General features: G+C 44.0%; 1 protein-coding gene across 9 annotated transcripts in view; it reads left to right on the top strand.

Annotated features, from left to right (window-relative positions):
* dzip1 (DAZ interacting zinc finger protein 1) overlaps positions 1–13,433 on the top strand; it is a 646,334-nt gene that overhangs the window by 580,950 nt on the left and 51,951 nt on the right. For 7 of the 9 annotated variants that reach the window (XM_072476252.1, XM_072476251.1, XM_072476248.1 and 4 more), the window contains 2 exons: positions 3,348–3,520; positions 13,002–13,105. In XM_072476252.1, coding sequence (XP_072332353.1) covers positions 3,348–3,520; positions 13,002–13,105 — 277 coding nt within the window. The remainder of the gene's footprint in view (positions 1–3,347; positions 3,521–13,001; positions 13,106–13,433) is intronic. The other 2 variants (XR_011935128.1, XR_011935127.1) reach the window with 1 other exon arrangement.

Here is a 13,433-nt window from a genome sequence, read left to right as displayed (position 1 = left end):
CAAATCGCGACCGGCGAAACCACGGGGAAACCCCCAGAAAACGCCGAAATGCCGCTGACCAGCGGGAGCTCCTGTCCAGTACGCTCAACACCGGAAGTATCTATTTCCTTCTTAAATATATTCAGTGATTTGGCCTCCACAGCTTTCTATGGTTTAGAATTCCACAGGTTCACCACCTGCTGAGTGATGATATTTCTCCTCATCTCAGTCCTAAATGGCCTACCCCATATCCTGAGACTGTGATCTCTAACTCTAGACCCCCAGCCACAGGAAACAACATCTGGGCATCCAGTTTGTCCAACCCTGTCAGAATTTTATATGTTTCAATAAGATCCCCTCTCATTCTTCTAAACTCTAGTGAATGCAGGCCTAGTCAACCTAACCTATCCTCATACGATAAGCCTTCCATCGCAGGCTTGGGTGTGTCTGTGTGTTTCCAGTGAGCTGCATGAAGAAAACAAAGGGGTGAAGTAACCAAAAGCAGCAGCACGGTTGAGCCCTTTCTCACTATATATATATATGGAATGTAACCTAATGTGCTCCTGTTTGAAGATTGGTTAAGTCTTTTGGATGTTAAAAGGACAGCTGAAACGATTACTTAGTCTTTGGGGGTTATCTTTGAATTAATGGGTGTTAAGATATTCAATGGTTGTTTTAAAATGGTTAACTTGAGTTGATAGAATGAACATCGTTTTGTTTTAAAAAACACTTGTTCATTTATGCTGTATCACACCTGTAGAGTGCGCCGTGTGCTCCCTACACCACAATCCATTAAAAGTTGTGGGTCAGTTGTCCTCCATGCTACACTTTGGGGTTCTCTAAACTCTGACCCATAACAAGTGGATAACTTCATGTTATACTGTACATGCTATGTATTTACCTGCTCACTCAACTTGTCTTAATTGCCATGAAGCCTCTTTAAATCTTCCTCACCACTCCCATTCCCTCCTAGTTTTGGGCCACCAACAAATTTGGAAATATTACATACAGACTTGGAAATATGGAAGGTCTGTGGGCGCCATTATTTGGCAACCAAAGGTTTGCCTTGGCAGGGTTGGATGCGAGGTTTCGGGGATGGGGGCGGTTGGGGATAGAGTATTTTTGGGACCTATCTGTGGGGGGCAAGTTTTCAGAATTGGAAGCTTGAGGAGATGTACCTGCTGCCAAAGAGGAATAGGTTCAGCTGCCGACTGGTGAGGGACTTTGTGCGGAAGAAGTTGGGTTTGTTCCTGCAGCTGCCACCTCCAGCGCTACAGGGCAAGTTGCTGTCCGAAGATAAGATGGGCAGTGGCAAGGTGTCAGATTTATATGGAGAGCTGATGAATCCATGCACTGGTGGAGGAGGTGCGGCGCAAGTGGGAGGAGAAGGTATGAGGGGCATTGCAAACTGGGGTGTGGGGTGAGGCTCTGGGGAGGATAAACACAACCTCATCATGTGCAAGACTGAGTCTCATACAGTTTAAGGTGGTGCATAGGGTTCATATGACGGGGTCTTGGATGAGCTGTTTTTTTCTCAGGGGTGGAAGATAGGTGTGCAGAGGGACCGGCGAATCATGTCCATATGTTTTGGGCATGTCCAAAGTTGGAGGGGTTCTGGAAAGATTTTGCCAACGTAATGCTGAAGGCATGGATGGCGGCGATGTTTGGAGTTTTGGAGGATCCGGGAGTGCAGGTGCAGAAAGAAGCTGATGTGGTAGCCTTTGCCTCCCTGATAGCCCGGAGGCAGATCTTGCTGTGCTGGCAGGACGCGGAGCCATCAAAAGTGGGGATATGGTGAGCGACTTGGCAGAGTTGCTCCACTTTGGAAAAATAAAGTTTGCCTTAAGAGGGGTGGAGGAGGGGTTCTCCACAAGGTGGAGGCTGTTCATTAACCTCTTTAAGGAACACTAATGTCCATGTGGGGGGATGTTTGTTGTGTTTTGTTTGGGTTTTAGGGGGCGGCTGGGTGTAAAATGGGTGGAGGGAGTGGTTGTTATTATTTACTATTGCTGCTATTAGCTGCTCGTTTTATTTCTGTATGTATTTGAAAATACCTCCAATAACATTTTTTTAAAAAAATGTTGCAAGGATAGCCCAGCATTAATAGACCAGTCAGTTTAAGATCAGTGGTGGGCAAGCTTCATGAAACAATTATTCTTCATAGTCACATGGAAGTATGTGGATTGATTGGAAGAGCCAGCATCGACTTCTAAAGGGGAAATCGTGATTAACTTGCTGGAATGTTTTGAGGAAGTAACAGGAAGGGTCGATGAGGGTAATGCTGTTGATGTGATGCACATGGACTTTAAATGGGCATTCAATTGAGTGCCACACAACACACTTCTAAGAAAAGGTGGTGGAAGGAGAGCCTTTGAATATTTTAAAGCCAGAAGTAGATAAATTTTAGGTATCAGATCAGCCATGATCTTATTAAATGGTGAAGTAGGCTCGATTGGCTGAATAGCCTATTCCTAATACTTGTTGCTATATTCATATATTTGTGTCTTGCAGGCACTGATAACTGTCACCCTGGGTGCGAATCTCGGTACATATGCTGTTATTTGGTTGTCCAGGCGGTAATGGGACAACTGCCCCCATTACAGGGCCCAGATCTCCTCTCTCCTTATTGACTGTAAACACCTCTAATAACAATCCTTAGTGCTTCCAACAACTTGACCATCATATGTATGTGAAAAATAACTTGCAATCTGATGAGTGGCTCTTTAAATTGTCCTAGAGTGGCACCCATTTTACCTTTCTGCACTTGTAAGGATCAAAATCAGTTCTAACTCCTGGGTAACTATACTATTGACACCCTTACCAGCACCCCCTGACCCCCACACCCTCCTTCCCACATTCCCAACCGACCAACCAACTATCCCTCAGACCTTATTACATCTCGACCACCTGACTACTGACCCTCCAGCTATCCTCCCAATCACCCTCCACAAGAACCCTCCTAACCACACGGCTCAACTATCTCTTGACCCACCTTACTTCCTCACATACTTACCTTCCACCTTAGCCACTCATCTGCCACCCTACGTTTGCAATACTGGCATTGCATCAGCCTGTTCGGTCATTGTTTTTCAGGATTGTAGTGATTCGCAATCCTTCAATGTACACAAGGGGAGCACCTGCACATGTACTTCTGTTATACTAAAGCTGTGGAGGCTCTTCAGGAAGCAGCCGCCAGTGCAGCTTGTACTCTGTAATTGACACAAAACCTCAGCAGCACTGCTAGTAACAAGCAATGCCACAGCAGCCAATTTTGTGTTCAACAAGTGGTTTTAAGAAAGTCATATTCAGAAAACACATGATAACTTATTTATTATGTGTTAAAATATGTTACTTTCTTTTCCATATAGCAGCACATCGTCTGGTTCAGGTGTATCTATAGGCAATCTAAGTTTAGACACTTCTACTTCAACTGAGAGCAGCAAAAATGAAATGTCTGAAACTTGTGAACTGGAGGAAGTCTGCGTCATTGAGGAACAGAAATCAACTGAAAACAACAGTGCTGGACCAAAGTCTGTTGAGAGTATGCCTGTCATTTTTACTATATAAAATTTAATGCTTTTTAATCACAAAATATTTTGACGAGTGTAGACTAACTGACACACAAACTTGATGAGATATTTTGTCCTTTGCAGTTTTCAACCTGTGTCAGGTAGGAGCATCAAAAAGAAATTCAGCTCCAAAATTATTCAGTTGCAGAAGTGTTGGAAGTAACCCCAATTTGTGAAGATTATCCCCATTGCCTCTTGCCAATAATGCCTGCCCTGCAGCAACGTAACGCTCCATCAAGGATTAATTGACTGCGGTTGAGATTTCGCCCCTCACTTGGGAGGAACTACTTCAGAGAGCGGCTGGCCAATCTGATTGGCTGGCAGGTCTCGAGTCTCAACAATGCCAGAAGCTCCAATGGACAGAACTGGGACTGCAAGCAGCCCCCAGAGTCCATATCCCAGGAATCCAAGATCAGATAAGTGTGAGGGTCTGAGGATTGAAAGGGGAGGTGAGAGCTTGGGGTTGGGCAGAGGGGTTGGGAGAGTTGGTGGAGAGGCCAAGGAGAGGGAGCACCTGCAGGCCTTTTGGGAAGATTTTGAAAGGAGGCTATTGACGACAGAAAATTGAGATGAGGGAAAAATTCCCTCAAGTGGTCATTAATTGGCAGCTTAAAGGCCTCAATTGGGGCAAGGGCCAGATGGGGGGGAAAGGACGGTAGATTTCAGCTGTCCAACTGTAAACTGCAGAGAGATCCAGATGGGCAAGAGTCCAGTGGGAAGGCCATCCAAAGAATTTACAACCTTCCAGTGGGTTAATGTAAACTTTCTGCCCTGTAATTCAACAACCAATGCTTCAAATAGAGCTTCGCCATTTAATGCCCAGTTAATGTTTGTTTACAGATTTCTGCCCTGAACTCTCATTTAAAAAACTTGAGACTATCTAAATAAATTTAATTTTGATGGGCCTTGAAGCTCTTTTGTACCATTTCGAAAGTTTAAATCATTTATATTAGATTCAGTCTTTGGTACTTAAAACTACAATGCAAAAAGTAAAAAGATGTTAAGATGCAAAAGGGTACAATCAGAATATTAGACAGTGAGATACAACCTGATTAACAAAGTTCTGAAGTGATCAAACTCCATATCCATCTCACTCACTTGAGTGGGTACATTTTTGCTCCAAAAATTGTTCTACCACTGTGTTCAACTTCCATACCTTACATTACAAGGTCTTGAACCTGCTTTAGCCATGTCAATCGGTTTCAATGTTTCTAAAGCAAACAGCCGCCTGCTGACTCCCAACCTTTCTACCATAGGCAGAAACAATAAGTTAACGGTTTTGCCATGATGTGATCCCACAAATACAAGATAGCCAATGAGGACCGTCCATCTTTCTGTGTAGGTTTATCAAGGACAGTTTCAGGACTGTTGTTACGACAACCTGGGCTAGTGCATGGTTAATTCCAGCCCCATAGGCCCTCCCGGAGTCCCAACACAAGTGAATTGACCAATAATTCGTAGAGGGTTTCCGCAATCTTTGGCCCTTGACTGCTCCAATAATTTATAAGCACCAGATTTGTAGGTGAAATACAGCAACTGTTTATTCATAACAACAATAGAGGTAAGGCACATAATAACTATACTAGAATAATGGCCAGCTAATCTACTACAGCCCCCCCGTTTACTGTCCCACCTTCTACCTAAACACACACAAGACATAAAGATGGAGGGGAGTGGGGCAAAATAAAAGGATTAATGTGAGATGGAAGATGAGTATCCTTGCTTTGGATGTTGAAGTTGTTTTTTCAGCTGCCTGTCCTTCCAGGATGTGGAGTGATTGAGAACCACCGGTTGGATGGCTCATAAGATTTTCTGGATGGAACATTTATTCCGAATCTCCAGACTGTGGAATTCCCTCTGGGGAGGCACTTTCACTTTTTTAACCTAGGCCTTCACTCAGAAGATTCGCCTCAGGCCTGTGTAATTTGTTTCAAACTCCACCAGAATGTCCCCTAGCTATATGAGGAAAAACAGAGTTCCCATCATGAGATTTTAAAGAGGGTTCTTTAAACTACGGGCCCTGCCTGCAGCTGCCTCTGGACTGAACTTCCTGCAGTTCAATCTAACTGTAGAGAAAGGTCTTTCCTTTGAATCTTTAGACAGAGTCCATCAGGTAAGAGAGAGAGAAAACAGGGTTGTGGTCCTCTAGCTTCTTGATCAAACCAAAACTAAAAACCAGGTGAAGCCTGCCTCAACACTCCAAAACGGTCAGCACCAATCAGCACAGGTCATCAGCTAAGAGCCCAGAAAAGTAAACCGCTCGTTGGCCAATAGCCAAGTCCATCAAGATGAGTCATCAGCAATGCCAACACATCCTGCAGGTTAGGCTGCAAGTGTTGGGCACACTGGATAAGTGGAGCTTGTTCAAGGATCAGCTACTGCGTGTTCTTGATAAGTACGTACCGGGCAGGCAGGGAGGAAGGCGTAGAGCGAGGGAACCGTGGTTTACCAAAGAAGTGGAATCTCTTGTTAAGAGGAAGAAGGAGGCCTATGTGAAGATGAGGTGTGAAGTTTCAGTTGGGGCGATGGATAGTTACAAGGTAGCGAGGAAGGATCTAAAGAGAGAGCTAAGACGAGCAAGGAGGGGACATGAGAAGTATTTGGCAGGTAGGATCAAGGAAAACCCAAAAGCTTTCTATAGGTATGCCAGGAATAAGCGAATGACTAGGGTAAGAGTAGGACCAGTCAAGGACAGGGATGGGAAGTTGTGTGTGGAGTCTGAAGAGATAGGCGAGATACTAAATGAATATTTTTTGTCAGTATTCACTCAGGAAAAAGATAATGCTGTGGAGGAGAATGCTGAGACCCAGGCTATTAGAATAGATGGCATTGAGGTACGTAGGGAAGAGGTGTTGGCAATTCTGGACAGGCTGAAAATAGATAAGTCCCCGGGGCCTGATGGGATTTATCCTAGGATTCTCTGGGAGGCCAGGGAAGAGATTGCTGGACCTTTGGCTTTGATTTTTATGTCATCATTGGCTACAGGAATAGTGCCAGAGGACTGGAGGATAGCAAATGTGGTCCCTTTGGTCAAAAAGGGGAGCAGAGACAACCCCGGCAACTATAGACCGGTGAGCCTCACGTCTGTAGTGGGTAAAGTCTTGGAGGGGATTATAAGAGACAAGATTTATAATCATCTAGATAGGAATAATATGATCAGGGATAGTCAGCATGGCTTTGTGAAGGGTAGGCCATGCCTCACAAACCTTATCGAGTTCTTTGAGAAGGTGACTGAACAGGTAGACGAGGGTAGAGCAGTTGATGTGGTGTATATGGATTTCAGTAAAGCGTCTGATAAGATTCCCCACGGTAGGCTATTGCAGAAAATACGGAGGCTGGGGATTGAGGGTGATTTAGAGATGTGGATCAGAAATTGGCTAGCTGAAAGAAGACAGAGGGTGGTGGTTGATGGGAAATGTTCAGAATGGAGTTCAGTTACAAGTGGCGTACCACAAGGATCTGTTCTGGGGCCGTTGCTGTTTGTCATTTTTATCAATGACCTAGAGGAAGACGCGGAAGGGTGGGTGAGTAAATTTGCAGACGACACTAAAGTTGGTGGTGTTGTCGACAGTGTGGAAGGATGTAGCAGGTTACAGAGGGACATAGATAAGCTGCAGAGCTGGGCTGAGAGGTGGCAAATGGAGTTTAATGTAGAGAAGTGTGAGGTGATTCACTTTGGAAGGAATAACAGGAATGCGGAATATTTGGCTAATGGTAAAGTTCTTGGAAGTGTGGATGAGCAGAGGGATCTAGGTGTCCATGTACATAGATCCCTGAAAGTTGCCACCCAGGTTGATAGGGTTGTGAAGAAGGCCTATGGAGTGTTGGCCTTTATTGGTAGAGGGATTGAGTTCCGGAGTCAGGAGGTCATGTTGCAGCTGTACAAAACTCTGGTACGGCCGCATTTGGAGTATTGCGTACAGTTCTGGTCACCGCATTATAGGAAGGACGTGGAGGCTTTGGAGTGGGTGCAGAGGAGATTTACCAGGATGTTGCCTGGTATGGAGGGAAAATCTTATGAGGAAAGGCTGATGGACTTGAGGTTGTTTTCGTTGGAGAGAAGAAGGTTAAGAGGAGACTTAATAGAGGCATACAAAATGATCAGGGGGTTAGATAGGGTGGACAGTGAGAGCCTTCTCCCGCGGATGGAAATGGCTGGCAAGAGGGGACATAGCTTTAAACTGAGGGGTAATAGATATAGGACAGAGGTCAGAGGTAGGTTCTTTACGCAAAGAGTGGTGAGGCCGTGGAATGCCCTACCTGCAACAGTAGTGAACTCACCAACATTGAGGGCATTTAAAAGTTTATTGGATAAGCATATGGATGATAATGGCATTGTGTAGGTTAGATGGCTTTTGTTTCGGTGCAACATCATGGGCCGAAGTGCCTGTACTGCGCTGTATCGTTCTATGTTCTAGGTTAGGTTATGCGGTTACGGCTATAAGGGGGAGTGGGCCTGGGTAGAGTGGTCATTCGAAGGGTCAGTGTAGGCTTGATGGGCAGAATGGCCTCCTGCATTGTAAGGATTCCATGATTCTAAAATACAATCAAAGGACAAACAGAGATTTACAGGAGGATCCTTACACTGTTGACAACTTTGAATCTAACACCTATTTTACAGCAAAGCCTGCCAAAAATGTTTTTATCAGAAAAAGTCCTTGCCGAACACTATTGCAGAACATTAGAAAAACTAGCCATAAACTTCATAATCACGAATAAAAGGTTATTTTGCACTTCAGTTAAGCTGACCTTGTTGTCAAAACAGTTCCAAAGCTATTTCTCCTAGAAAAATGGAAACAGGCTGTACTGTGCGTCTTTCCAAATATGTTGGTTTCAGAATTCAGTTATATCTTCATTAATACCTTCTTCCAGATACAAAAATCTTCTGATAAGGTAAAGGATCATTCCAATAGATGGACAACAACCTCATTCTTAAAAGGTTACTTTCAGTTACGATTGCAACAGTGACTATTAGAACAAAGGGGATTTTAGGCTAGTTTGATAGAGATTTTGAAAATTGTGCACAGAAAACAGAAACAGACTTATGTCCAGTAATTGAACGTCTACAATGAAAGAACAGAGATACAATGTGAAATGTAAGAGATTCGAGAGGAACAGAAATCTTGGCACCCAGAAGGTTATGAGGCTGTGGAATGTACTGCTTGAATTAATAACCATGACTGGGAGGTTCTCCTGATCAACTCTTGTCCTGCCACTGGAACTGTGTGGAAATGCAGCAAGTGTAAATGGGGTTCTGCCATTCTTACAGGTACGTTATTGTGGCAGAATAGGAAGGACTGAAAAGGCATCCATAGAATCCCTACAGTGTATAAGGAGGCCATTCGGCCCATTGAGTCTGCACCGACCCTCTGAAAGAGCACTTTACCTCGGCCCACTCGCCCACCCCGTAACCCCACATAACCTGCACATTTTTGGACAATAGGGGGCAATTTAGCACGGCAAATCCACCTAAGTACCGTATTTCTGGACTGTGGCGAAAACCAGAGCACCCGGAGGAAACGCATGGAAACATGGGGAGAACGTGCAAACTCCACACAGACAGTCACCCAAGGCTGGAATTGAACCCAGGTCCCTGGCGCTGTGAGGCAGCAGTGTTAACCAGTTAGCTCGGCAGTTGAAGATAATAAAGAGGAAACATCTGAACTTGAAGCTGTTCAATAGCAACTAGCATTTGTGCCACACAAGTGTCAGATAAATAACCATCTCCAAGAAATGAGAGCTTAAGCACTTTCCTACGATATTAGAACCATGGAAAAGTCATATCACGGAAAGAGACCATTCAGCCCATCTTGCCCATGCCAGCCCGAGGACACCCAGGTGCCCTTTCTAATCCCACCTTCCTGCACCCGGTCCATAGCCCTGTAGCTTACAGCACTTAAGGTGCAGATCCAGGTACTTTTAAAAAAAATTTAGTGTACTCAATTCATTTTTTCCAATTAAGGAGCAATTTAGCGTCGCCAATCCACCTATCTGCACACCTTTGGGTTGTGGGGGCGAAACCCACGCAAACACGGGGAGAATGTGCAAACTCCACACGGACAGTGACCCAGAGCCGGGATCGAACCTCTGCGGCACCGTGCTGCCCCAGAGTTGAGTGTCTCAGTCTCCACCACCAACTCAGATGGCGAATTGCATATTCCCAGTACCCTCTGCGTTAAAAAGTCCTTGCTCATGTCACCTCTACACATTTTGTCACTTATCTTGAATCTATGTTGGCACAGTGATTAGCACTCCTGTCTCACAGCTCCAGGGACCTGGGTTCAATTCCAACCTCGGGTGACTGCCTGTGTAGAGTTTGCACTTTCTCCCCATTTCTGCGTGGTTTTCCTCCAGGTGCTCTGGTTTCCTCCCACAGTCTAAAGATGTGCAGGTTAGGTAGATTGGACGTGCTAAATTTCCCCTTTGTGTCCAAAAGGTTAGGTGGGGTTACGGGGATTGGGTGGAGGTGTGGGCTTAAGTAGGGTGCTCTTTTCAAGGGCCAGTGCAGACTCGATGGACAGAATGACCTGATTCTGCATTGGAAATTCTATGATTCTATTCCCCTGGTTTTAGAATTCGCCAACATGGGAAACAATTATCTTGTCTACTCTATCTCTTCCCCTCATAATTTTGTACACCTCAATTAAGTCACCCCACAGCCTTCTTTGTTCCAAGGAAAATAATCCCAACCTATCCAATCTCTCCTCGTAGCTACACTTTTCTAGCAATATTCTTGTAAACCTCCTCTGCACTCTCTCCAGAGCAATTATGTACTTTGTGTAATATGGTGACCAGAATTGCACACAATACTCCAGTTGTGGCCTCACCAGTGTTTTATACAATTCCAACATCATGTCCTTACTTTTATATTCTATACCAATGAAGGAGAGCATTGTCTACTTGAAGTGCTGCCTTTAGGAATCTGTATACTTGTACTCCAAAATCTCTCACTTCATCTATCCCTCTTAATATATTTCCATTTTGTCTACTCCCTAGAACTGTTTGACCTCCTTAATTGCATGCCCTCGCAATTCTCTGTGTTAAATTCCATCTACCACTTTACCTCCCAGCCAATCTATATCATTCTGGAGATTATAGCTGTCTACACTCGGCCAATCTTTGTATCGTCTGCAAATTTCCCAATTATGCCCCCCCCCCATGTTCACATCAAAATCATTAATGTATAACACAAGCAGTAAGGGTCCTGACACCGAGCCCTGTGGAACACCACTTGAAACAACTTACCTTTTGCAAGTGCAGTCACTACCCTTTGTTTCCTATTACTAAACCAACTTTTTAATCCAGTTTGCCACATTGCTCTGTGTCCCATGGGCTTTCACTTTTTGACTAATCTGCCATGTGGGAGCGTTTTTAAAAATTTGTTCATGGGACATCGGCGTCATAATCTGGGCCAACATTTATTGTCCATCCCTAATTGCCCTTGAGGGGCAGTTAAGAGTCCACCACATTGCTGAGGGTCTGGAGTCACATGTAGGCCTGACCAGCTGAGGATGGCAGATTTACTTCCCTAAAGGACACTAGTGAACCAAATGGGTTTTTACAATGGTTTTGTGGTCATCATCAGACTTTTTAATCCCAGATATTTTATTGAATTCAAATTCCACCAGTTGCCATGGCGGGATTTGAATCTGGATCCCCAGAGCATTACACCAGGTCTCTGGATTACTAGTCCAGTGACAATACCACAATGCCATCACCTCCCCAAATGCCTTGTTGAAATCCATGTACACAACATCCATTGCATTACCTTCATCAACCCTTCCTCAAAGAATTCAATAAAATTCATGAGGCAAGACCTTCCTTCAACAAATCCTTGCTATCTCTGACTAGTCCATGCCTTTCAATGTGACAGTTAATCCTATCTCAGGATTGATTCGCCCACCACCAACATAAGACTATATAGGTGGGATTCTCCGGCCGGGTCCGCTTGGTGACCGGAGAATCCCGCCCAAGGTCAATGGACTTCTTATTTGTCCGCCTCTCGCCCGTGGTGTTCTTGCGACGGGCAGGGCGGAAGAATCCAGCCCAATATCTATCTGTCCAATAATTGGCATTTCCTTTGATTCCTTTTTAAACAATGGAACCACGTTTGAATTTCTCCAATCCTCTAGTATCTCCACTAGTGAGGATTAGAAAATCATTCTAAGAGCATCTGTTATCTCCTCCCAGACCTCCTTCAGTAGCATTAGAAACAATCCATCTGGTCCTGATTACTTATCAACTTTCAAGGATTCCAACCCTATGAGTACTTCCTCTCTCTTTATGATAATCCTATTCAATATCTCACCATGTTTCTCCTGAACTACAACATCTACATCCATTTCCTTTGTAAACATGGAAACAAAATATTCATTTAAAGCCCTCCCCACAGCCGCTGCATCTATACACAAGTTCCCCTCTTCATCTCTGATGGGTCCTACTTTTCCCTTAACTAACCTTTTACCATTAATACATTGGTAAAACATCTTTGGGTTTTCTTTAACTTCACTTGCTTATACCTGCCATCCAATGCAATGCAAACTCCACAGAAGAATTCAAAGATTGATGGGAAGATTGATGATTGAACAGGTCAAAGAGGGTTAGTGTTCAGCATGGAGGCAGGTGGGAGGTAAGAATGGATCCCCAGTATAAAGTTAAACAAAGGTGATCTGGGCCTGTGGAAGGAACCTTTCGTAAACTAAGGCATGATCTGGCCAAGGCAGACTGGGAAATTTACTGAAGAGCAGTGGGGGGTGTTCAAAAAGGAAATGGGGAAGGTACAGACCCAACATGTTCTCTCTAGGGCAATAGGAAGGAGTAACAAGCCCAGAGAACCATGGATGACCAGAGATATTCAGGACACAATGGGAAAGAATTGAATGGCTTTTAGCAAGTACAAGGGGAACAAATCATTGGAGGCATTAGTGGAGTACAGAAAGTGCAGGATGGAGCTTATGAAAGCAATTAGGGGAGCAAAGAGGGGATATGAGAAAGCTCTGGCTGGTAAAAGTAGGGGAAATCCCAAGATATTCTCTTTTTTCATGCCTTTTTTTCGTACCCTTTTGGCATGTTCCTCACCACCAACACCCTGGGTGTCACCTTTGACCAAAAAACACATAACTGCCATGGATATCACAGCAGGTCCAGAAATTGGCTCTCTTCCTGATCAGCAAAACTTCTCTAATGACTACAAAATACAAGTCAGGACTGTGATGGAAAACCCTCCACTTGCCTTATTGGATGTACTGGCAAAACACTCAAAAGCTTGACACAATCCAGACAAAATGTGACTCATTTTATTGTTTATGTTAACTATCTTCCCATATTTTTAAATGAGCTGAAGCATATCAAATTGTATTATAACTGCATGAACTAATGTATATTGTAGTTTGACCAATATTCGTTTTATAAGTCTTATATTTTTATGGTTGTTTTTGTATGTTTCTGTTACAGAAGGCTTGACTGAAAGCATAGAAGAGGAACTTAGTCGGCGTTTAAATGCTAGAGCTGCGAAATCTCAACAGCCACAGAAGAAGAAGGTATCTAGAGAACTGAAGGTATTTCATCAAAACCTACAATAAGATGACAACTTGTTTTTACACATTAGGAGAAAGCAGCTAGAAAACTCATTTGCCTCTGCACAACATAAGAAGTTTTCAGCCAGCTGGAGTTTACTCTAACAAATAAGACTGACAGAAAATGAAAATTGTCCGGCAGTTAACATAAATAGGAGCACAAAAATATTCTACTCGGATTCTAAGTGGGTAGTAGAAGCTATGGTGGGTCCAGTTAGGGACAAAATATATGGAGGTGCAGTGCAAGGTTAGAATTCTTAATGAGTACATTGTAACAGAGTGTGGTAGTCTGTGTAGAGGTAATACGGTA

This window comes from Scyliorhinus torazame, chromosome 15 (genome assembly GCF_047496885.1).
Source record: "Scyliorhinus torazame isolate Kashiwa2021f chromosome 15, sScyTor2.1, whole genome shotgun sequence".
Lineage (NCBI taxonomy): Eukaryota > Metazoa > Chordata > Chondrichthyes > Carcharhiniformes > Scyliorhinidae > Scyliorhinus > Scyliorhinus torazame.
Note: the sequence above shows the minus strand (reverse complement) of the source record. Positions and strands in the feature narration are given on the sequence as shown.